At 40.1% G+C, this 24,515-nt stretch overlaps 1 protein-coding gene across 2 annotated transcripts in view; it reads left to right on the forward strand.

Moving 5' to 3' along the window:
- Positions 1-24,515, forward strand: part of MRE11 (MRE11 homolog, double strand break repair nuclease) — a 1,653,959-nt gene that overhangs the window by 618,078 nt on the left and 1,011,366 nt on the right. For both annotated transcript variants that reach the window (XM_044072642.1, XM_044072643.1), the window contains exons 9-10: positions 9,071-9,242; positions 21,139-21,219. In XM_044072642.1, coding sequence (XP_043928577.1) covers positions 9,071-9,242; positions 21,139-21,219 — 253 coding nt within the window. The remainder of the gene's footprint in view (positions 1-9,070; positions 9,243-21,138; positions 21,220-24,515) is intronic.

Consider the following 24,515-nt stretch of genomic DNA (forward strand, 5'->3'; position numbering starts at 1 on the left):
CCAACAGATGTTGATGCTGCGGTGTCTGCACTGACACCCTCCAGTGCTTCTAAACCTTTGATGCCGAGGGCTTCGGCACAGATTCAGACTGCTGGCTTGCTTCCACAGATTCTAGCTCCGAGCACTGTTTCCGTGTCAACTGATTTGGCCCTGAGTATTTCTACTTGGCAAACACCTAGATGTCAATATTCCCCTTCTATTGATTTCTTTGCTGGGGAATTACCTGAGGTCATTTTTGCATAGACCCAAGTCTCCTTCTGTGTCCTCTATTTGTTCCTCCAAAAGCCTCACAGAAACTGTTGTGGAGAGACTCGTGTAAAAAACTTTTATGGGTGAGAGGAGTTTCAGGTGCTTCTTCATCTCTGACCCCTTCAGGTGCCAAACATTCTTTCACCCCATTGACTGCTCCTGCTCTAAACCTACCTGTGAGGCCTTAAAGATGTCAACTTCAAGTTGTCAGGCATCAGCTGCATCAGTTCCGACATTCTGAGTTACTTCAGCACCAATTCAAACTGTGAGATCTTCGGCTGTGTTGGATCCAAAGACCTCCTGGGGCCGTAGCTGCATGGTCAGTCCCAGGGGGCAGGAGTCAACTCCAATTCTTTTGGAGCTATCTCTGCGCCTTGGAGCTTCAGCTAGTGTTAGTTCAGCACTGGCTTCTCTCTCGAGGGTGGTCTTGTTAGAGCTGGGAGTCACCATGGTTCCAAATCAGTCTGTCTCGGTTTAGGGCTCCCTTCCCTCCTAGACGGGATCAGGCTTTGAGGCTGTGGAGAGGGCCTTGGCTGCTTCAGGCACTCATTTGACCTTTTCTTCCTTGAAGCACTTTCCTTCCTCAAGTCCAGTTATCCAACCTGCTTCTCCACTGGGACAGAGAGTGCCTAAACCTCAGGAGACTCGTATTCAGATTCTGTCTTCAGACACCTCACCAGACCATCCCCCTGAAGAAGTCCCTTTGAAGAAAAAGTGCAGGAGGAAGCACTTATATTCCCCGCAAGAATCCATCACCGAAGATATTGATTTTGATGGAGGAAAGGGTCCCCTAGATCACACCCTGATGATGTCTCCTTTGCAGACATCTTGGAAATTTTGAAACAGAGAGGTGATTGGAGGTCCCGAAACCCTACCCCTGATGAATCAGTATACCTGCACGCTTTTTGCACTCTACCATGTACCTCTTGGGTGACCCTTCCTGCTGATGAACTTCTCCAGTTGACTGGATAGTGGGCGTGGAAGGCACCAAACTCATTTGAGTCTATCCCTAGGAGGCCAGACAAAATTTTAGCCCCTCTTGAAGATAAACAGTTTTGGGCAAAGGGTTTAGCAGTAGATGCCATGGTCATAGTAGCAGCCTCAGCAAAGGAATTGGCTGAGTAATCCACCTTGGGTGATGGATAGGTTTGGTAAGTGGATTTACACATCATTGACCTTTGCATTAAAGTCTTTGAATTTTCTGGCACATTTCACTTGGCTTCAAAGGGATCTGATCAAGAAGCTCTTGGTACCCTGGCTGGAGCTTTCTTTTAAGAGCTACAAGACAAAGTTGTGTCTTAGTTAGCTGCCATAGAGTCTGTTTCTAATTCATACATGCATCTCATTGCACATGCAGTCGAAGGGACTACCAGAGCAGAGGGTTCAAGCATAGCCATAAGGAGCCATGCTTGGATGCAACTTTGTGATTTTGCAGAGCCATTTAAATCTTCATTCATCAGTGCACCTTTTGACAGATTGTTTTTATTTTGGCCAAAAGTTAGAGAAACGTTATAGAGAAACATTATCAAGGTGCGAGAAGGATGGAAAGGCCCTTTCTGCTGTGGGCATATGTTTTTCTGCTCCTCACAGACCTTTTTCCAGGAATCAGAGTTGGTAGAAAAATGTGGTTCAAATAATCCAGAGGGCCTTTTCAAAACACACGTGGTGAGAGTTCCCCTAGGGGCAGAGGGGGAACTCTAAAGGAAGATGCCTCCTATGCGGCAGATGTGGCCTGCAAAATCAGGGTTTCAGAAAACCTTATCAATGTTCGTGAATGGAGGCCTGATTCCCTTCCTCTGGAGGCACTTGGGGGATGCTTATCCTTGCACCTAAATGCCTGGCTAGAAATCACATCAGATATTTGGGTGTGTCATTCCCTTTTCTCTTCCCCCAACTATTTCCAAAAGAACCCCCGATGTCCCACCCAGTCAGAGGGAACCAGCAGACCTAGACATCCAAAGACTGCTAGAAAAAAAGTCATCCTAGAAGTCCCACCACACCAGTTAGAGTCTGGAACTTACTCAAAATTCTTTTTAGTGCCAAAAAGAACAGGGGAATGGAGACCAGTTTTGATCTTAGCTTATTGAACAAATCTGTCGACAAACAAAATTCCAGATGGTCATGGTTCAGTCCATTTTCCCTCTTCTGTAGAAGAATGACTGAATGTGCTTGATAGACCTTCAGGATGCATATTAACATGCAAAAATGGACAAATGCCCAGAAGGTTCCTCCACTTCAGGCTAAGAGCCAGTCACTATCAGTTCAGAGTTCTGCCCTTTGGCCTCACCACAGCTCCCAAGGTATTCAACAAATGCATGGCAGTAGTAGCAGCTCACTTGAGACTGTAAGGATTCCGGGTGTTTCCATATTTGGACGACTGGCTCATTACCACTCTGACCAGGCATCTGTTGATACTAGCAAGGGATTACTTTCTACATACATGTTCCAACCTAGGAATTACTGTAAATTAAGAAAAATCTCAACTGATTCTAACTCAGAGTTTAGTGTTCATAGGAGCAATGCTAAATAAAAGAACGTCCGTAGCCTCCTTTCCATCACTTAGATTACAAAAAATCAGGGAGCAAGTTTGAAATATACAACACAACAAGAAAGTACCTGCCCGTCTAGTATTACAAGCCCTAGGTTCAATGGCAGTGTCAATAACTCTAATTCCCCTGGTAAGATTTCACATGTGAATTCCTCAATGGCTACTTGCATCTTAGTGGTCAGTACTTCACCAGCCTGTGTTAGATCAGATTTTGATTGCCAGTCTTTGCAGAAGAGATCTAGCTTGGTGGATGCACTCAGAGGACATTCTTCTAGGCTGCCCTTTTGTCCCACAGCAGCCCAAGGCCATAGTGACCACAAACACCTCACAGATAGGTTCGGGGGGCATTATCTGGCAAGACTGTCCAAGGCACTTGGTCACCCATCGAAGCCAGTTTGCATATCAGTGTCCTAGAAATTAGAGCAGTGCTTTTAGTGTTGCAAGCCTTTCAACCTGTTGTCCCTCTTGGAACTGTTGCAGTTCAAACCAACAACATGTCTGTAGTTTGGTACATCAACAAAGTGGGAGAGCTAAGTCTTACCTTCTGTGTTGGGAAGCACTCAGAGTGTGGCAGTGGGCAATTTCTTCCAACTGAATTCTGATAGCAGTGCATCTCCTGGGGAGCTCCGGTTTGATAACAGGCAAACTGAGCATGTCTGTTGTTCTGCCTCATGAGTTGTCCCTCAGTCCAACAGTGGTGGGAATGATTTTTCACAGATGGCCCAGCTTTGCTGCGACCTCTTTGCCTTGCCCCTTAGCAGCAAGTGCAGTAACTACTTCACCCTAATCCTCCCAAATGGGGGAGTCACCCAGGGACTCTCTTTTACACAGTTGACCCCCCCCCCCAGACTTTTGTACATATTTACCCCATTTCCCTTAATTCCGAAGTTCTTTTAGAAAGCCCTAAGGCTGAAGAGCAGAGTAATCCTCATTACTCCTTATTGACCTTGAAAAATATGTTTCCCTTTTTATGGCCTTACCTGATAAAGGATCCTTGGACTCTGGATCCAACTCCAGACCTCCTCTGTCATGCAGTGAACTTGATTCACCCAAACCTCCAGAACCTCAAGCTGACAGTATAGTTCCTCCACTTCCATTAATTGCCAGACAAGCTAACATTCCTTCTCTGATATGCAAAATTTTACTAGCCTCTCATAAGACATTCACCCATAAACTCAATATGAGTAAATGGAAGAGATTTACCTTTTGGTCTCGCAAAAGAAATAGTGACCACCCATTCAGTGTCCATCAAAAAGATTTTAGAATTGTTATCCCCTCATTTTGAAGCAGGAGCCTCTCCTACTATTAAAATTCAACTGGCAGTGATTTTGAACTTTCATAATACTTTTGGGAATAGTTCTCTAGCTTCTCATAAGTTATGCTAAATATTTTTGAAAGGAACTCTTTTTTAAAACCTCCCTTTAAGGATCCTACTCCTCCCTGGGATCTTACTGTAGTATTACAATCCATTGTTCAGCCTCCGTTTGAACCTTCGGCTGAATGTAACTTTATATACTTATCTTGGAAGACCTTATTCCTGGTAGCAGTAACTTCTGCCAGAAGGATTTCAGAAATTCAAGCTTTATCTTGCAAGCCAGCATACTGAACTTTTTCATTAAGACAGAGTTGCCTTAAGGACAAATCTCTCCTTTGGGTGGGAGGGAGGAAGGCATAATGGTTAAGATATTTGCCTTACAAATGCAAGGTGCAAGGTTTGATTCTCACATGGGGTAAATGGCTAGGCTTAAAATGGCTCACAAGGACAGTTAATTTAGTACTGTTTTATGAACTTTCGTCCTAAGGTAGCATCGGGCACTAATATTAATCAGATTGTTAATCTTCCACTATTCTTTCCCAATTTTTCTAATAAAGGAGAATACACCATTCATTTACTGGATGTTCACAGACAGTTATGTTTTTACCTGCACAGAACAAAAGTTGTTCAAAAATCAGACCAATTGTTTGTTTCCTTTTCAAGTACCAAAACTGGCAAACCAGTCAGCAAGGTAACCTTGGCCAGATGGCTAAAAGACTGTATAACCTTTATTTATGAAAAAAAGAAAATTGATTTGCCTAGACCAGTAAGGGCTCAGTCTACAAGATCTATGGCTACATCAGCAGTTTTTCAATCTCAAGCTTCCATGGATGACATTTGTGCAGCAGCAGCAGCTTGGGCTTTCCCTCATAACTTTATCATTCATTACAAATTGCACCTGGTCTCCCTGTGAAGAGCGTCCTTTGGTTCAGTGATGCTCAGGAATGTCCTTCCTTCAGTTCAGCCAAGATCTAAGTTAGCTGGGGACTCTGTCCCATTGGTCAAGGATAAAATGAAAATTGACAACTTCAGATGAAGTTATGCACTCACCGCAACATTCCATCTGACTTGTCCATCTTCATTTATCCTTAGCTTCCTTCCTTCCTTCCTCTGGCCTTTCTAATGCCTTTGGGTGGAACGGATAGGAGAGACAGTTCCATATTTGACTAGTTTTATATGGCAGATATGGTTTTCATCAGGCTTTCCTGTTCTTTGTCTGTTTAGCTGTAGTCTGCAGACTTGATCTGAGGTAACTAGGAGAGATGCATTGTGGGTAGGGTTGAAGCTTGAGAGTTTTTTTGGCCTGTGTAAGCTGTGGAAATGGCTGAGACAGTTTAAACTCTCGGAACCGAACCTGTTGGTTAAGGATAAATGAAGATGGACAACTCAGATGAAACATTATGGTGAGTACGTAACTTCTTCGTTAGTAAGTATGGGAATACCATAAAGAAGTTTAGGAAGGTGATAAATAGTGGTAAGTATAGCTTTAGGTACGCCAATTAAAAAGTTTTTGGCTCTGTGAAGCATCCATACTTTTTGACGAGTTTTTCTTATGCAGTTTTGTACATGCAGGTCGAATTTAAGATTATCATCCACTGTCATCTCTGATAGACAATTGACTTCAATGGTTATATTATCAAGAGAGAGAAGACTTTAAATTTTGGTTTTCATGAGAGAGAGATTTGGGGGAAAAAGTAGTAGTTTTTTTATGGTTGAGAATGAGTTATGAGTCACAAAGCCATGTTTCAGTTGCTGCTAAAGCTTCCTGAGTAATTTTTTGGAGGTGTGCCACGTTGTCAGATGTGCAAATGAGTGTGGAGTCATCTGTGTACTGTAACATGTAGAACTGTGCTCTTAACACGGTCTCAACTCTTGTGACCAGTCTGAGAATGCAGAGAAATTATTCTTTAGAATTTCTGATACTATTACATATCTTCCTTTTTTTTTTCTTTATCTTCAAGTAAATCCATATTGACATATGCCTCAGAATTTCCTTGGAGGGCAGTACCTATGAGGGTAAAGGTGCAAGGCCTGTGGGATTGTTCGGTCTGAAGCACTTAATTTTCAAACAGGTGGACAACACAACAGTGATGTGGTATGTCACCAAGCTAGGGGGACACAAGGCCATACCCTCAGTAAAGGCTAGCTGTTACTGCTTGTGAGTTAGCTCTTTAGTATTTCTTAACCCTTCAACCACATTTCTTAACCCTTCAACCACATTTCTTTCAAACAGAGCAAAACAAAGTGGCAGACGAACTGAGCAGATCCATGGCAGACCTGCACAAATGCATTTTGAACAAAGGGGGTTCCAGGTATTGATCCAATTCAGGGAAACTTTGCAGAGGAATCTGTTAACCTCCTTTCAAAACAGAAACTAGATGGCTTTTTCATTCCCTGGTACCACAAGCTTCCTCGCAGTATGGATCTGCTGTTATAAAACAGGAGGAGTTTGATACACCCCAGTCAAAATCTTATTACCTGCGTTGATTCAGATACCTTTTTAGGCACCTCTTTTTGTGGAATGAGGCAGGTACTAAAAGAGGAAATGAAGAGTTTTCTAGTTGGTGACAACCAAATAACCAGAGTCTCATCAGGGAGTTCAACACATTTTCTACTTTTAAAGTACATCTTTTGTGGCCAATTGTATACCCATAAATCCTTCAATGCTTTCTTAGTAAAACAGTTTAAAACAGGAGTGTTTCATCTGAGATCACCTTACAAACAGGTAACACTTTCCTGGGATCTTGATTTTCTACTGGACCACTTAACATCATTCCATCCGAACCTACACATCAGGTATTTTTAAGGTTCATTTTATGAAAAACTGTTATATTTTCTCTGACATCTGTAAGACTAATATCAGAGTTGCTAGCTCTCTTGGTGGGTAAACCATATCTAGTCTGCATTTAGGATAGGGTATCTGTAAGAACAAATCCCTCACTTATGCCCAAAGTTGTTTCAGAGTTTATTTAAATCAGGCCACCAGTCTTCTATTCTAACCCTCAGAACCATGAAGAAATAATTTCACGTACTTCAGACATATACAGGCCGCTCAGGTACTGACTTGACAGAACCAAGTCCACGTCCTTTAGAAAAAACAATCTGCTGTGTATTCTTTTGCTGGGACTAAGAGAGGACAGTCCACATCAGACAGACAGTTCTCAGTTGATTGTCTCTTGGCTTTTGCCTTTTCTTTCCAGGCAGTGTTAGACACATTCTCCTTGTGCCTTTTTCTTCTTTGCTGGTGTTTTGGAAAAAGTTGGACTCTATTCTTGAGACAGCTGTGTGGTCCTCTATATTTACCTGTAGGAGGAATTACGTACCATATTCTTTGTTTAGATCCAGAGCTATCTTTGTTAGGGCTATTCTCCTGGGGCTCCTGGATCCATATCCTTCCTTCAACCAGGACAGATAAGCTATGGTGTTCTATCCATCAGCAGTTGCAGCAATGGGGATGGTAAACATAGTACGGTTGTGTAAGTTGCATTTATCATGACAGCGGATGTTTGAATTCCTCACTGCAGCAGTAGCCCCACCCACTGGCCATCACCCTACTAGAATATTGTGTTCTTTTTTTCTTGCTTAGTTCGAGATGTGTATGTTACTTTTTAACTGTTAAGCAAGAAAGTGCTGAAGTTTTTCCAGTCTAACTGCTGATGTTCCCTCCTCAAGGCTGCTCAGTCAGCAGTCTGATTGGATCTGTTGGAGAGAGCCAGATCTTTTGGAAGCTGGGCAGTTGTAGTGTCTTAGGCAAGACACAGCCCGTAAGTTACATATGTATATTTATGTGTGTGTGTGTGTTTATGTATGAGTATAGTTCAAAATGTTGAAAATGTGAGAGTTCAAAATGCAGGCACACAGAATGCTGACAGTTCAAAATACCGGCAGTTCGTAATATCAACAGATCACAATAAAGAACTCACAATGCCAACAAGATCCACCCAAACCCAACAGTAAGTAAATCACAAAAACAACTAAACTTAAAATCATAGGACAATGTTTGTCTAAATAGTAGCAGATTTTTTCTAAGATAAGGTGCAGTCTTCCCAAATGATTGGTTGTCTCATGATAACTCTCATTTTCTACCAAGAGTGGCATCTGAACTTTCATTTAACCACCCTATCCATTTCTCTGTATTTTTGCAGGGGCAGACCCTGTCAGAGAATCACATCTTCACCTTGGATGCCCATTGAAAGTTGTGTCTTTACTCCTGCATAGTGCATGAATTCAGATTGATTGTCCATTTGTTCATTTTCATAGCTTCTAGGAACCATGGGAGTGACTGTTGCCAAACAGATATTACTCAGATGAAATGCCATCTTCGTTTTTTCTGTGAGCTAACCATATTTTAGCTAATGCTTTTAGAAGACATTCCATCGTGGTGATGGTTTGGGGCTTTTCTAGTGCTTAACGTCAGGAATGTTTTTGTATAAGCAAAGTAGGTTGCACTATTGAGAAAAAAAGCAGCAGCATCTGAGTGTGTGTGTTTCTGGTATTTGCACTGTTAACACTTGATTGCTGGTGCATACATTCACTGAGCACTGTAGTTAGTTTGGACATTTACTGAAAAACACTGATTCTCAGCTTTTTTTCATAGATGGAATCTTGGTCAATCTATAAGGAAGTATCTGAGCCTTTCCAGAGACCTGCAGCTATGAACTGTTGCTGTGTCTTGTGGTACAAGGATTCCCTCAGCCTTCATTTACTTGCTATGTGACCATGAGCTTGTCATGTAACTAGGCAGTGCTTTAGGGCAATGGGAAATTGGGCTAGGCTCCTTCTCAGTTGTCTCCTAGACTGCATGACTAGTAACTACGTATGAACCAAATTAATATTACTTTTTTTTTGTAAACAAAAAGACAACTGACTGGTACTGGGTTGTTGAGTTCAGTGTTTATTTGTGTTGCATGATGTAAAAGTCCTTGGATGGTATTAAAAGAAGCCATTTTATTCTACAGGCATGTTGGTATACTGCGCATAAAAGGGAAGAAAATGAACATGCAGAAGGTACCACTTCAGACTGTGCGACAGTTCTTCGTTGAGGACATCGTCCTTGCTGATAATCCAGATCTTTTTAATCCAGATAATCCCAAAGTTACTCAGAAAATAGAGAACTTCTGCCTTGAGAAGGTAACTGCAAAATGTGCTTCCAAAGCATTTCTTCATGCAGTAGTTGTAAAATAACATTGACAATGCCCATGTTTTCATGATTGCTGAAACACGCTTCATTAAAGAAATCCATAGCACCACAAGGTAGCACTTTTACCTCATGTAAGAATGTCATCAGAATAGTATAAAATGAACAGATGCGCTTGCTACACAGACAAAAACACAACTGTTTTATACTCAGTACTTTTGCACCTTTTTAGATAAATGTGTACTTGTTTGTTTCATTTGTGCTGCAGTAATTTTTAATGGATGTGTATCAGAAGCAGCATCAGATGTTACAACAAAACGAGCCTTATTTTATTAAACAATAAATCATACGTTTCATTTCACTTATTTCATTTCTGAAATATTCCTTTAGCTGTAGTAGTTAATAAGCCTCTGGTACATTTGTTTTCATGTTTCAGACTAAGAATTTTAGAATGGGCTGTAGTTTTATATGCAATGTAATTAAGTCATGCCTTTGATTGACTTTATGGTTAGCAAGAGCAGTGTGTATATTCATGTTTTGTTTTACAGAATGGTAAACCACTGCATCCTTTCACATTTCTAGAAGTCTTCCTCCCATAGTTATTGTAGTTGCATTTAATTGAGAAATTGTCTAATTTTATTAGTTTTGTGCAGTAGATTTATCTTGCAAGCTAGGACTCTCCCAACCATGAGTTGGTGTCTGGCAGTAGGTTTTCCAGCAATAATTATTTGGTACTGCCCTAACTAGATCACCTCATTGTTCATCTGTCTCTAACAGGGTTATGGTTGATATATGTCCTTAGATTCCTTTCCGTAGGAGTTCAACCTCAGCAGAGTACACTTTAATGCAGCTTCAACCAGGTAGTTCCTCCACATTCCACTTTTCTAATATTTTTCTTTTGATGATCAAGGTACAGGGTTTGATTCTCCCAGCCCTGACAGATCTGTTTCACATGTGCAAAACAAACAGCACCAGAAACACTAAATCCAGGGAGCTGAATGAACTTCACTTGTGACATAAACAGAATGTGCTGGAAAGACAGATACATATCCAAAAGGATCCCTGCACTATGGAATGGGATCCTTATCCATGGAAAACAGAGTTCATCTCTGACCATATTCAAATACCTTGACAGTTGGATGGGAAATTGTAAATTTACCCCAGTCTAGCACCCGTGATCCTTAGGGACAGAGGCCATCAGTAAGAAATGTATTATCTTGACTACCAACTCCTTACAAATCCTTAGTTACCTGCCAACTAACATGCCCCCCCCCATATAGATGCCCATGATACTTGGGATCCAGATGCTTTGGGATGCTCATCTAGGCCTGTAAGGTCTGTAGCAAGTTATTTTTAACAAACACAAATGCAGACGGTAGATCTCTTTCAGAATTAGGATTCTTAGTGCTTGGCTGCTTTTTGTCTGATTGTTATGGGTTTTGTGTCCTCCCTCCATTTTAGTGATGCTGTCATGAGAAAAGACAAGGTACTAGACATTCTCCCATCTGTGGCCTGAGTAACACTGATTTCCTATGTTCATGGCTTAGCTTACCACCACAAAACTGATCTCCGCTAAAGCAGCTGAAATTGCTCACCATGGCAAAGGAAAATGTTCCACATCACAGATGTGCTTATCTGCATATTAGGGCAGTGCTTCTGCACATGCTTTTAAGATTTTGGGTCTGACATTTTTGGTGAAATCCTGGCAACTGCCTCAATACCTTTTAAAGGAAATATCTGCTTAAAAGTGGAGACTTATCTCCTTCTGGTCTAGGAGGCATACTGTGTACCTTTTTACTACCTTTATTCAGCAAGTACTGCTTCATTAATGGCATTTATTTTCCCCATGTTATTTTGGAGGCAAGATTCTGAGTGCCAGTGCCTTGTGTCCTTAACTTTGGTGTATAACATGTTCACCTGCATCTATCTGAATTTGAAACGATGATTGTGCAGGGTTTGTTTTTTATCTCTCAATTTCTCTGACTCTTTACTGGAAGAAGAATCAAGGGATCAAAAGACTCATTTCTTTGTTGAAGGACAGTGAGACCTCTTCATACTATAAGTCTACCCAACAGATGACCCTTTCTCATGAAAATACCCTAAGGTTCTTGAAACACTTCTTGGATTGGTCTTTAGCACTCTCACCCCATCCCCACCCCCCATAGAATTGTCCGAGGCAGCATCTGTAGAAAGAGGAGCTTTGGCTCATCCTTTCCAAGAATAGGTCCTTTTGTAGAGTGGAAGCATTCCTGATACCTGTCCGTCATCTACTAGACAGGTGGACGTCCTGCACAAGCCTCCAATAATGTGAAGTTGAGAGTCTAAGCATTCTACTGCATACTCCTACTTGATCTCTGCAGTGCAGCATATGTCAAGGGGAACACAGCACCTTTCTACCTTCCTGCATTATAGGGAGTCTGAAGCATTAAACTGGGTGGGTAAAATGTTTTTCTCTGCTGTGTTGAAGCTTAGACCCATAATGTTTCTCTCATGTGTCCAGGTGCCAGCCCTCCGTGGTGCATCAGAGACTAGGAAACATTTTGGTGCTCTGATTATGGTGTTGAGGGACATCCTGGCTGATGCTTAAAATTGCATCTGCAGTAGGTGATTGTGTTGAGCTTATCTTATGGTTAGAGTAGTAAGCTCCGATACCTTCACAAGATGGTGTGTGTGGCTGAGGCAGTCCTTCTTTAAGAATTAACTTATTCAAGTTATTGTAGACATGCCTTTTTGGACATGTCTTAGTGGATTTATCAAATGACCACTAAAGTAGAAGAAAAAGGCTTTTGTTGCTGTGGAGGGCTTCTGTAACTTCCTTGATCCTGTAGTGTTTAGCTAGTGAGTAAGTAATATAGAAACCTTTAAAATTTGTTGTAACCTTGAGGAGTGTATTCAAGATGCTGTGAGATTCTTACTAAGAAGTTAAGTATATCAAGTGATGTGCAGTTTCCTGTGAATAGTTTATTAACATTAATGATGTTTGTTTGTGTCTTTCGGCTTTTCCCGGTTAGGGGTTGCCACAGCGGAACTCCGGTCCGCTAATGATTGGCAGCAGATTTTGACGTGCTGGCTTGCCGGGCCTAACGCACAACCTTCAACGAAGGAACACCCGTTCACGCATGTCGCCACACAGAAGACGCTGTAACTGAGAATCGAACGGGCAACATCTAACTGTGAGGCGACAACGCTACCGTAGCACCACCACCGCAGTATTAACATTAATGATGTATGTCTCATAAATAACATACATTTTTGAATTATAAAATATATGTGATATGCACTTTGTAGTTATTCACAAGGCATTCAGTTTTTGTTTTCCAGTCCTCCTGCATTTTCTAAAGCAAACTGTGACTTCATATTCTTCCATAGTGGTGAATATTCTGCAGTGGTCCATGGACTTTGGATGTTTTCTGAAAGTTTAGGATAATACTAGCTCTTCCATTGCATCTCTTAGTATTCTACAATTTCTGCTTTCTGCACTGTTAAAATGTCCCTCCCTATACACTATGTCTGTTCTTTTGACTGGACCACATTTACCTCATCTGTAATGCGTTTTATGCATTATATACTCTTAATCTTACTCTTTTAAAAGCTTCTTGTAATTATATCTATGTTCTGTTTTGTTATGTCATGTCACTATACTGTATAACCTAGGTGCACCTTTAGTCTTTCTTTATTTTTGTTACTATGTGTATAACCCTGGAAATAGTCAAATTTGATCAGCCCTCTACCCAGTTAAACAAAAAAACATATAGATTCATACATACATATGAAATTAAATAAATATTCTTGGTCCTCCAGCATGTTGAAGCTTGTCTTAGATCAGATCCTTTGCTCATAAATTGGGACATTCAGAAGAATAATTTGGTATCTGAACAGACGAGGGATGACTATATCCTTACTTCATTTGAAGCAATCTACGTCTGAATATTGGTCATGTTGCATCTGTTCTTTCTGCTGTCATTCAGCATTCTAAGTGAATAAAGTGCTTTCACATTCCTCCCAAGTTGCATCTTAATTCTGTTAAACCTCAGAATATTAGGTAATAATTTACACGTGATTTTTTTTCTTTGAGAAGATATTTGACGATTGACTTTTTACTGTAAAGGAAAACATCATTCTTCAAGAATACTACCTGCTCCATTGGGTTGATATCTCTGGACTCTGGATACATTAGAAGTAGGCAGAGGTGTTTGCATTGAAATCACGCTATGTACTGGATTCCTGCCTGCTGATAAAGTTGTGAATGGAAAAGCCCAAGCCTGCTGGCCCTGTGTTGTAGATCAATGGCTCTTATGTGCAGTGCTGTTATCCTGGAATTAATGGCAGGCTAATGCCATCAAAGAGCAGTTGGGGGTGGGGAGAGTGGATTGAATTTTTGTTGGACTGCTGTCCTTCCTTAGGAGGAAGAAGTAGATTTATTGACCTGTGTCTTTTTGCCATCTGTTGTGGGCTGGAGTCTTAGTTTTTTCCCTGTAATTTGTCTTTCTGTTGCCTGCTGACCACAATTCAGGCATCTGTCAGATTGTCTTTCCATGATAGACTAGCACGGTCCTGAATGGCAGCATCAGTGATTGTGATTTCTGGGAATGTCAGGCCCCTGGGGTGCACACTTCCGCTCATGCTAAACCTTCTGTTACATTGCATGCTGCTGAGTAAGCATCGCAAAACCCTGGTAATTACTGTGCACTTGTAAAACACCCACTTCTGCTGTGTGCTGCAGTCACAGCAAACCAAGTTGCCTTCCTCCCCCTTAGTGTATGACACAGTGGTGCACACATTCTCACAGCCTTCTTGGCTGGTTCCACCAGTGCTTGAGTCACTGATTGATGCTGGGTCATTTGGGTCACAGTCAGGGCTTCATTCTTGTGTGCCACAGAACCAGCAGGAATCGCTGTATTCTTATAGATACTTGGAATAGTTGCAGATGTGTGCACATATTATGCCAGTATCTTTGCATTTCTGTTTCTTAACTTCATGGGTTCATAGGTACATAGATACTTACTAGGCTATTGATCTGCGAGTATTTTAAGAAACCTGGCCTTGCATTCCTTTGGTAATTATCAAACCTTATATTTTGCAATATGAATATTCAAAGTTAGAGGCTGGGACCTGGCATAATGGTTAAGGTGTTTACCTCACAGACACAAGGTACATGGTTTAATTCCACTTTGAAGGGAAATCAGCTAGGCTTAAAATGCCATGCAAGGGCATCTAGTCCAATACTTTCCTATGAACCTATAACACAAGTATGCTTTGGTATAGTTATGTTTCCCCTATGCATGAGGGCCACTGGTGCTAAACCGCAGGTGAATTAGTGGTTACCCATTTATTCATCTGAATTATATATAGTAATAGAAGCACTCTTTATGTGGAGTGAAACATGATTCCAAAGATTTCATAGAATTGGTGTTCCTTGTGATACATACATATCCCTCCAACATGCTCTGGTAATTTTGCAAAAAAAGATTGAGGTCCCTTGAGCTGGTGTTTGTAATACCATTGGACTTGTGAGTTTGTAATAGGTCTGACAGAAAAAATTCCGTTGAGGCTGTATGTACAAGGCAGAAATACTTGTCAATAGACAGTATGATAAAAAAGAGAGAGAGACAAGACTTTGAGTCGATCTGCGTAGGTTTTTATGATTTAGGCCCTTAAGTTTTTTTAGTGAAGGAGCAGTCATTCCAGCTGTGACATGTTTTGACAGGTGCATACTGAAAGGGGCATTATACTCGATCAGCTTAATGATTGCAGAGTACAGTGGAACAATCATGTGTCTGGATTTTGATTTCATACATTTAGATATAAGCTGTGCAATAAAAAGGACTTCCTTACAATAGTGGGTACATGGTGATCAAAAGCACAATTCATTGTTGACATAGGCTCCCAAATCTAACTCTGGGATCAGTTTTTAGTGGGAGTGTTGTCATTGTGATAGCTGCAAGATGAGTCATGCTTGCTAAAGGGTATAGTGATACATTTCTTAACTTTTAGTTTTAGACACTGTTTGGCACAGGCCATCTTGTAGGATCCTGATGTTATCTGGGGAGTTTATGATAGCACCAAGTTTGCAGTCATCTGCAAAGTTAGTCAGCCACAAACCGTTGTCATTAGCTTTGACTTCTGGGAAATAAATGCCAAAGAGGAATATATATATATATATATATATATATATATATATACACACACACACACACACACACACACACACACACACACCAACTCTGAGATCACCATACCTCGGAGAAAAGAGAATATTCTGAGAAATAGAATCTCGGAGAGAGTTGACTCCTAGGAGAAAGTTGTTTGGCTTAATACATAGGGAGTCCATACTGGTTATGTAGGAAGTATGTCCCAAGGGTCACAGAGGAAGTCTTTAGTTAAGTATGATGTGATAAGGAGTTTGTTTATAATAACTTGAACATGGGGGAGTTCCAGGTCATTCTCTTGTGTAATCAGTCTGAAACTGAGAAACTGTTTTAAAAATGTAGAAACACCTCTGGCTTAAGTGCCTTCGTCTAATGCTCGTGGTGGAACTGCACAAATGATAGGCATTGAAGCCCTACACTGATGGAGTGCGTTCACTGGTCATGAACCAGTCTCTGTGATAATGTGTATATCAGTGGTTTACAGTGCAAATAGTCCTTGCAGGGTGTGGAGTTTTTTTGTTAAGATTCCTAGAATTGAGAAGCAATACCTTAATGTTGTCCGGATTCTGTTTAGTTATCTTGAATGCTTTACATGACTGCAAATGCATAAAAAATGGTGCTGTAGCAGGCAAAAGCAGAATACAGAAGCCTTTGGTGGGGGAGAGATGCAGGCCAACAGTCTACAGTCTCTTCCCAGGCCTTTGAATGACACCAGAAGCTAAGCCAGTTGTTGAAGTCAGTTATTTTTTGTTATTACTGCAGCATAATTTTTGGGGATGGTAGAATACTGCTCAAGGCTAGGTTCATACATCCTCAGACACATATTTCAAGAGCTCCATTGTGTCTCTGTTCATATACTTTAGGGAGGTACATTTCAAAGTCATTTAAACACATGCACAATGACTGTCATATGTGTACCTGTGGTGCAAGGACATGAGTGCTTATATGATGTGGTGAATCCTGGTACCTGATAGGCAACTGACCATGACCCTTTCCTTGGACTTCCTGGTAAGCAATGCATCGATGTGTCTCACTATAGAGTCACATATGACTAGGATATTTGATTCTGTGGTGGATTGCCTTAAAGGCTTTTACTTGAGACAGCCTGACTCTTGGATGCATTCTTCATGGTGGGTGCTACCTGAGTTATATGTTTGTGAAGTTGTTGAGGGTACTTGATTCTTATGTTACATTTAGAAGGCCTTTGCAGTATAGGTAGGTTTATTTTAAGAGCATCAGCATGCATAGGGCTATGTGTTTGATCCACGTGGTGTGTGATTAGTTTAGTGTGGTGTCGTGTGATGTTATTTGCAGTGCCTGTATGTGAGAACTTTGTCTCCATTGACATTGTATGACTACATCTCTCACACACTGTGTCAGTCTGTATTAGGTAATAGGTGGTTTTCAGTAAACATGATACTATTGCTTCATTGTTTCAGGATGCCTATTTCAACCAAGCTGAATAGAGATATGGTTGGAGTGTGCAAATCCGTGGTTCCATTTGCATGCTAGTGTGGACTGAAGGAAGAATAGTGCCTAAGATGTTAGTCAATTTATTGAAATGCTGTCTGTCTAAAGCAAACAGTTTGTCTAATCTAAAAACAAGCAATCTAAGTTTACACATGAAGAGTAGCATACTTTTTTCTGCACACCAGGGGCCGTTCAGGCAATTACTAATAGTTAAGTACACTACAAATTTGTGGAGCAGGTTAAGGTTCTAAGTGCCTTTGTCAGTGCAGTGCACATTTAAACCCAGCTGTGTGATGAGCAGTGCTCCACAAACACAGGCAAGTTATAATAATGAGGAAAGCTAAAAATAGTCAAACAAGCTCACTGGCCAGTAGCAAAATAGTGCACTTCAGGGTTCAACAACTATCAGAGGCCAAGAAATGGCTAGGTTCTCTCTCTGCTCTCAATAGAGTGCAATCCAATGCGATTTTTAGTTAAATTATAATAAATGCCAAAAATAAGTGCGGCGCTATCACAGTAACCCAGAAATAAAGACAAGAAGAAGTACTTATTCCATGTGTTTCAAGCCTTGAAGTGTGTCAGATCAGATATAAAATAATCGCAATGAAAAGTTTAGTTGCTTTGCATTGATTAGCTATGATCAAATGAGCACAAGGGCCAGAAAAATCGGGTGACTTGTAACAGTGCTGAAAAGCTGCAGGGTTGGGTTGGTGAAGAAAAAGAGTGAACATCTGAAGCAAGATGAAAGATTGCTTTTACCCTTAGTGTTTTATTTCTAACTCCAGCCTTTTTCTGCTTACTGCATGGGGACTCACTTGGCCTGAAAGGTAGAATGCTCTGACCGGAAAGGGATGTTGTAGCATACTGCTGTTGAGAGATGCCACAGGTGCAGGAAGTAATGAACACCTCCTGTTTACTGATACACTGGCATGGAAAGGCAAAAGTTTATTATCCCATGATAGCCTTTTAGGGTTTCGTTCCCAACTCTTCATCATTTTATCATCATCAGCCCCCCATTTTCCCATTTTCTATATGGGGTTCAGGTATCGTGTTAACTGTCACCATCTCTCTCGATTCAATGCCACACTCCTGCCTTCTTCAATACTCATGCCTGACTGTCATAGATCTTCTCTCACACAGTCCATTCACCTGTTTGTTGGATGCCCTTATTTCCTCTTACCTTTTTCCTGTCTGTCCCAGATCTTTTTCACAAAATTGTCTTCTTCTTTTCTGCACGTGTCTTAACCACCATAACCTGTTCTCCTTGATGTTTTCTGCAATTGGAGCTACTTTGGCTTCTGCTCTTATGTCCTCATTTGTTTGTCTGTCCCACAGGGTGCATCCTTCCACCCTTCTCAGGCACTTAATTTCCGTCACCTCTAGCTTCCTCATCTACTCTGCCTTTACTGGCCAGATTTCTGTACCATACAGTAGTACTGGTCACGCCACTTCCTTGTACACCTTACTTTTCAGCTTCTTTGGCATTCTTCTGTCACTCATTACACTGAAGACTCTATGCCAGTTGGCTGCAGCCCCTTTGATTCCAGCTTTGACCTGTTCATTCAGACTTCCCTTCTCCTCAACCACCCCTCCCAGATAATTGAAGCTGTTAACCAGTTCCACTATCTTCCCTTCTGTCTCATTTCTCAGCTTCTTCTGAATTCCCTAATTTGCTGCCATTACCACTGTCTTATCTAAGCTTAGTTTCATCACATGTGCCTTCAGTTTTGCATTCCATTCACCTATCCTTTGCTGAAGTTCTTGATCTGAGTCTGCCTATTGTGCCACATTATCTGCATATAGCAACTTTGTTGATCTGTCCCCTCCGACCTGTTTACTAATGTAGTCCATCACTAGTATGAACAGCAATGGTCTGAGAGCTGAAACCAGGTGCGCACCCACTCTCACTGGAAACCCGTCTGTGAGACCAAACACTGCTTGTACTTGAGTCATTGGGTCCTTGTACATAGCCTACACTAATTCTACCAATGTTTCTGAGACTTCGAATCACTGCAGTACTGCCCAAACTCTTCCCACCTCTTCAGTCCCTGGTTATTCAAAATTCTTGTTTCACTATTTCTGAAGAGTTCTTCCCCATTGCAGTGAGGAATACCTTCACTACATAAATTGCTTATTTGGATGATTACCGTCTTTGCTTGATTTTTTTATTTAGTTGAATTTATTTACTGGGATAGACTGTTCTATCAGGCACCATCTCAGAACTGCTCGGTGCTGCCAAAAGCTCTCCCTTTGGACTTTACCATAAAGCCATATACACTTGGCTCTGTTGTTGGACCATGAAGCTTTTTATTTTGTTATTTAGTTAGTATGAAAGTGTCATTCTGATTTTTGACCACTTTTAGACACAGGTCTCTGATTCTTAAGTTCATATCTTGGCTGTTTTGGTTTTCTACAGCTTAGACCTAAATTTGTTTCTTCAAAAATTTGTTAAGTAGTTCCTAAAGAGAAGTACCCACCTTGCAGCTTTCATCCTGACTCCCTCACTACCATAAACTTGCATTTTTGGGACATCTTAGCCTCATTTGTAACTGGCTGATACAGCTGACCTCACATTATTTTCTTAGAACACTCTCTTGCTGATAGCTATGTCTTGTCCTGTGTTAACGTCAGAGGTCCAGAATTTTTTTTTTTTTTTTTTTTTTTACAGAAGTCTAGGAATTGGGTTTATCCTGGGATCTACCTAGGCTGTCTTTCAGAAGATGATTTAGAATTGACCTTGCTTTAGTTTAATAATTATCCTGTCCCCACAAAATGATCAGAAGATGGGTGAGTGTGTTCTTCACACCATTCATGTTTATCTCCTGTTATCATTTTCATTTTAAGAGAGACTGGAAACATAAGAAGACATAGGTCAATTGTTATTTCATTCCTTGTGTATAGGATTTATTCCATTGACCAAGAAGTCCATCCCAGTTGTTGGCAAATACATAGCATTCTTGCATCCCAAAGTAATTAGTAAACCATTGTGCCACTTTGCACAACAGCTTATAGTACATGCATGTTTCCATTTGGTATCTGTGCTGCTGTCACATTACTGTATGTCCACATTTTCATTAAGCACTTGGTTGAGGCTTTTCAGTGCAGTGACAGCATTTTTTCAGGAAGCCTCCTTTTTTGCATAATGCATGAGATTCTTAAGTGTAATCTGGGAGTAAAGTGCGAGTGGTTAAAGGCAATAGTACCAAAAGGCCTTTTGTGTAGACTATCTGCTCCAAAGTAATTTGGCTGAATATTTGACTGACTGCAAGGTCATTTGGTTGAATGATTTTTCAACATTATGTGCAGAAATAAGTAGCTTTTGGGAGTTAGTTAGAGTCTGGGTTAGTGTTAGATTTAAGTATGTGCATATTGAATAGGTTTAGGGTTAAGAGTTATGGGGTGAAGGGAGTATTGTGTCCTGTGTCCTGCATGATAGATATAGTGTTATTTTGGAAATGGTTTCTACTTGTATGTGTACTTTCATTTAATTTATTTTTCAGTAAAATTGGTCTTTTGTGGGATATTTTTGTCTATGAAGGTTCGGTGAAGCTGCAGTTGGGGACATGTCTGTTTGTAAAGTGCACCTTCTGCAGAAGTTTGTTTAAAGTAAGATTATTAACATGCAGATGCTTACCATATCTGTTGATCTTCAAGAAGGCCCTCTGCAGTGGAAAACGTTTTTTATGCACTTCCTTTCATTTGTGATTCTGTCATTGTTCACATAAAACAGGCTTCACTGGAATGCCTTTGTAGGAAAAATGTCCAAGCATATTACTTAATGGTGTTACTCTGCTGTTCTTTTCATCTGTAGATGATACCTAGTTTGAACAGTTTCAAAACATGAGAATGCTGAAAAGCGTAAAAGCCCTAAATCAGGTACAGAGACACTTTAGCATGCTTAAGCGCATGTCGTTATTAAGTTTTAAGAGCTTTGTAGGAAAGCACAGGAAACTGACCAGCACCTTGGTGATCCACATTCATATTAGCAGTGTTATTGTAGGGACACAGGCAAATGGCACTCCCCTCAGTGGGCATTTTTGTGATGGTGCAACTTGTGTTTATCCAAGTATCCGTCTGTCTTGTAATCAGGATGTTTTAGGAGTTGTGTTGCACTACTAAGTGGTGTGTAGGCGGTGGAATACAAGCAAAGGCTATTTATAGCTTAGATATTTCCATTGAAAGCAGAACTCTGACTCTTTCTATCCCTACAGTCTTCTAAGTTTGACTTTTTTGCTATTGAGAAGTGTCACTGTGTTTTATTGCATTACAGGTTGAAACATTGCTTGAAAATGCAGAAAGAGAAAGATTAGGAAATCATCTGCAACCAGAAAAGCCTCTTGTACGATTAAGGGTAAGGTTTACTCAGTCACCTTTAATTTAGCAGTTTTAATATGGGTTTTGCCAGTTTTTTTTGTCTTGGTTTGGAACACATTTTCATCATATGGCATATATGTATTATTGGGACATAGTAAGCAGTTGTCTTGCGGAGACAGACACTGATTGCTCGCTCTACTGGTAATGTAACTACTGTAATACTGACAGAAACGCATGAAGAAGATCTGCAAACTAATTTAGCAACTGAGTTTTTTTTTAAAGACTGGAATACTGGATCCAGAACTACCTGATATTTAATACTGACAGCATTTCTAGACTTCATCTCCTTTTGTCATACCCTTAGGAAACTTGGTAGCTTCTTCAGACTGTAGGACATCTGTGAATATAAATAATGTTTGTGATTTTTTTTCTGTCATTGTATGTGTACCTGTGGCTGCAATGTAAGAATTTAATAAAGGTGCTGAAAAAACAGTGTTACGATAAGCATTTAGCAGTCTGTTTTTCTTGACATTTATACTCTAATAGACTCAAGCTGTATTACTACTATGTTAAAACATTTTAAAATATATAATTATAGAAACATTAGTGAAAGTCCTGTTTTTTTTCCCATTTTTTGATTAGTACTACAAAGGAATACAGTCACGATGGTAGTAGCATGTATAAACAAGAAAAATGGAATGAAATGGGTGTAATATATTGATTTTTTAATAAGAGCGATTCGTGACTGTAGATTTTATGCACTTGGCTTAAATGAGATTGACTGGTTAAGCATCAAACTGTGAGATGTTTGTTAATTCAAAGACTTAATGATGTTCCTGCAGCAGAGAGAAAGAAAATACTAAGTTATTAATATATATTATTTGTATTGCAGCAGTAATATAAGTAAATCTCCGTTATCTAATTTTTATAGCTAAACAGTAAAACATAAATTAATGTTTACAGATTCATATTGAAAATATTATCAGTTTATATCTTCCTGATTTGAATCACCATAAAGAAAATACTTTGAAATCTCCTTCCTGTACCACATATTTATTTTGAAAAATTTTTTCATTGAAATATATCTGTATAATTTTTCTTACTCTACAAATATTAACACAGTTTATAAAAGTAACATTTCTATGTGCTCAAGATGCAGAACACAAGGAAAAAATCAGATCGGGAAGATGTAGTCTTTTGATCTAAAGTATTGTATATGTTTTTGCAAGACTTTAACATATTTGCGCAAACTGTATGGTTGTATAACTTTGAGATTTCTACTTTGTGGAAATTTACCAGATAAATCATTTTATTGTGTCTAGGAAAAAATAGTAGTAAGCAGATTCCACACCAGAAGGTAAAGACACCTGTGGACGCAAATAACTGAATAGTCAACAATAATAAAAGTTCGGTCATCCACAGGAACCAAGCACTGTGTCTCACAGGCGTAAATATAAAAGCAGCAAATCCAAACAATGAATCCAGACAACGGAAATTATGCAACTATGATGCAAAAATACGCGAACTAGGCAGCAAAGTTCTGGCTTTATTGTATATTGTAAATTGTGAGCGCTTTCACCTTTCGGCTTCTTCAGACATTTATAATGAAAAAATCCAACAATTTAAATACTATACAAGTACATTTCATTGGCCAGACAAATCAATACGTCACTGAATTAAAAACATATATATTTAAAGGTATCTAACCATTTAATTCAAAAACATGTATATTTAAAGGTATCTACCCATTTAATTAAAAATCTTCCTAATATATTATCCTAAAAAATGTATATTGCTGTGGATAAATTCATAAACACATAAAAATATATATATAAATATATATGAATACAAATATATACAAACACACAAACCACATTGACACATATACATATATGTGTATATATTTAAAATAAATAAAAATGAAAAAACAAGAATAAAAAGTAGGTAATCAAATAATTCAAGCTGACACTACTAGCCTTCTCTTTCGCAAAACAGGTTTGAGTGAGGCTTTGTCATTAAGACCAGGCTCTCTGTCTGCTTGACATCTAATGATCCACCTAAGCTCATTCTCTTCTGTAAATGTATGAATGTCACCTCCACGTAAACTAGGTTTAAAAACTTGAATCACTGAAAAAGTAAATGTATGATTGGGTCCTCTATCAATAACATGCTTGGCTAAGGCATTAGTGTTAGTGCCTATGCGAATGTGGTAGACGTGTTCCCTTATGCGTTCCCTGAATTTTCTATTAGTTTTACCTATATAGAAAGATTCACAGGAGACGCATCTAGCGTAGGGCCGTAGGGCCTATGCAAGCGTAGCCATAACAATTCCCTGGATATTTCTTCCCACAATATTTACTTCCCTGGACCCCTGTCTAGCAGGGTGACTGACATGATCCCTGGGTTGAATTTCCTATCTCCCATCCAATCATCAAGGTTCCTTTTGAAGAGGGCCAATGAGGTGCTCTGCTTGACATGTATGGGCAGTCTATTCTAGAGTATGGGGAGTCTCTGGGTCAGGAACCTATCCCTCCAGCATGTTTTGTTCATTGTGATGACAAGGTTTAGATACCTAGAGCATGTGGCTCTGAGAGATTGGGATTTCTTTAAGTGGAGCATGTCCAACAGCTCAGGGTTTGACATGGCCTTGTATGTTAAGCAGAGATCACCTCTGAGTAGACGATATGCCACAGAGTATAGCTGGAGTTTTTTAGACGGTCAGCATATGGCATCTACTTTAGGCCTGTGATTCTTTTAGTGAGGTATTTCTGTGGCCTTTCCAGCTGTTGCAGATGTCTTGTGAGGTACTTATCAAATGGGGCATTACACTCTGTAATGGGTCTAATGAGGGATGAGTACAGTGGGACAATGACCTCCTTTTTCTGGATGAAAAGCCCTTAGTGATGAGGTGTGCCACATAGAAGGATTTCCTGACTGTTGTGGCGATGTGGTTATCGAAAGTGAGACCACTGTCCACCTGTGTCCCTAAGTCTCTAATCACACTTTCGATGTTTAGTGTCCTGCCACCTATGTGGTAATTCATGGGTACATGTTTTTTTACAAAGGGAATAACTATACATTTCTTGGCATTAAGCTTGAGCCCATGGCTCTGGCACCAGGCATCTGTTTCTGTAAGGCCCTTTTGTAGAATATCCACATCATTTGGGGATTCAATAATGGCTCCCAGTTTGCAGTCATCTGCGAACTTTGTTAGCCAGAGTCCCTTAATGTTGGCCTGTACTTCAAAGAAGTAGATGCAAAACAAGAGTGGTCCCAGGACTGAACCCTGAGGTACTCCACTTGTCTGGAGCTGGATTTGGAGTTGGCTACTTT

This window comes from Protopterus annectens, chromosome 5.part0, assembly GCF_019279795.1.
Source record: "Protopterus annectens isolate FY-2018-M chromosome 5.part0, PAN1.0, whole genome shotgun sequence".
Taxonomy (NCBI): Eukaryota; Metazoa; Chordata; order Ceratodontiformes; family Protopteridae; genus Protopterus; species Protopterus annectens.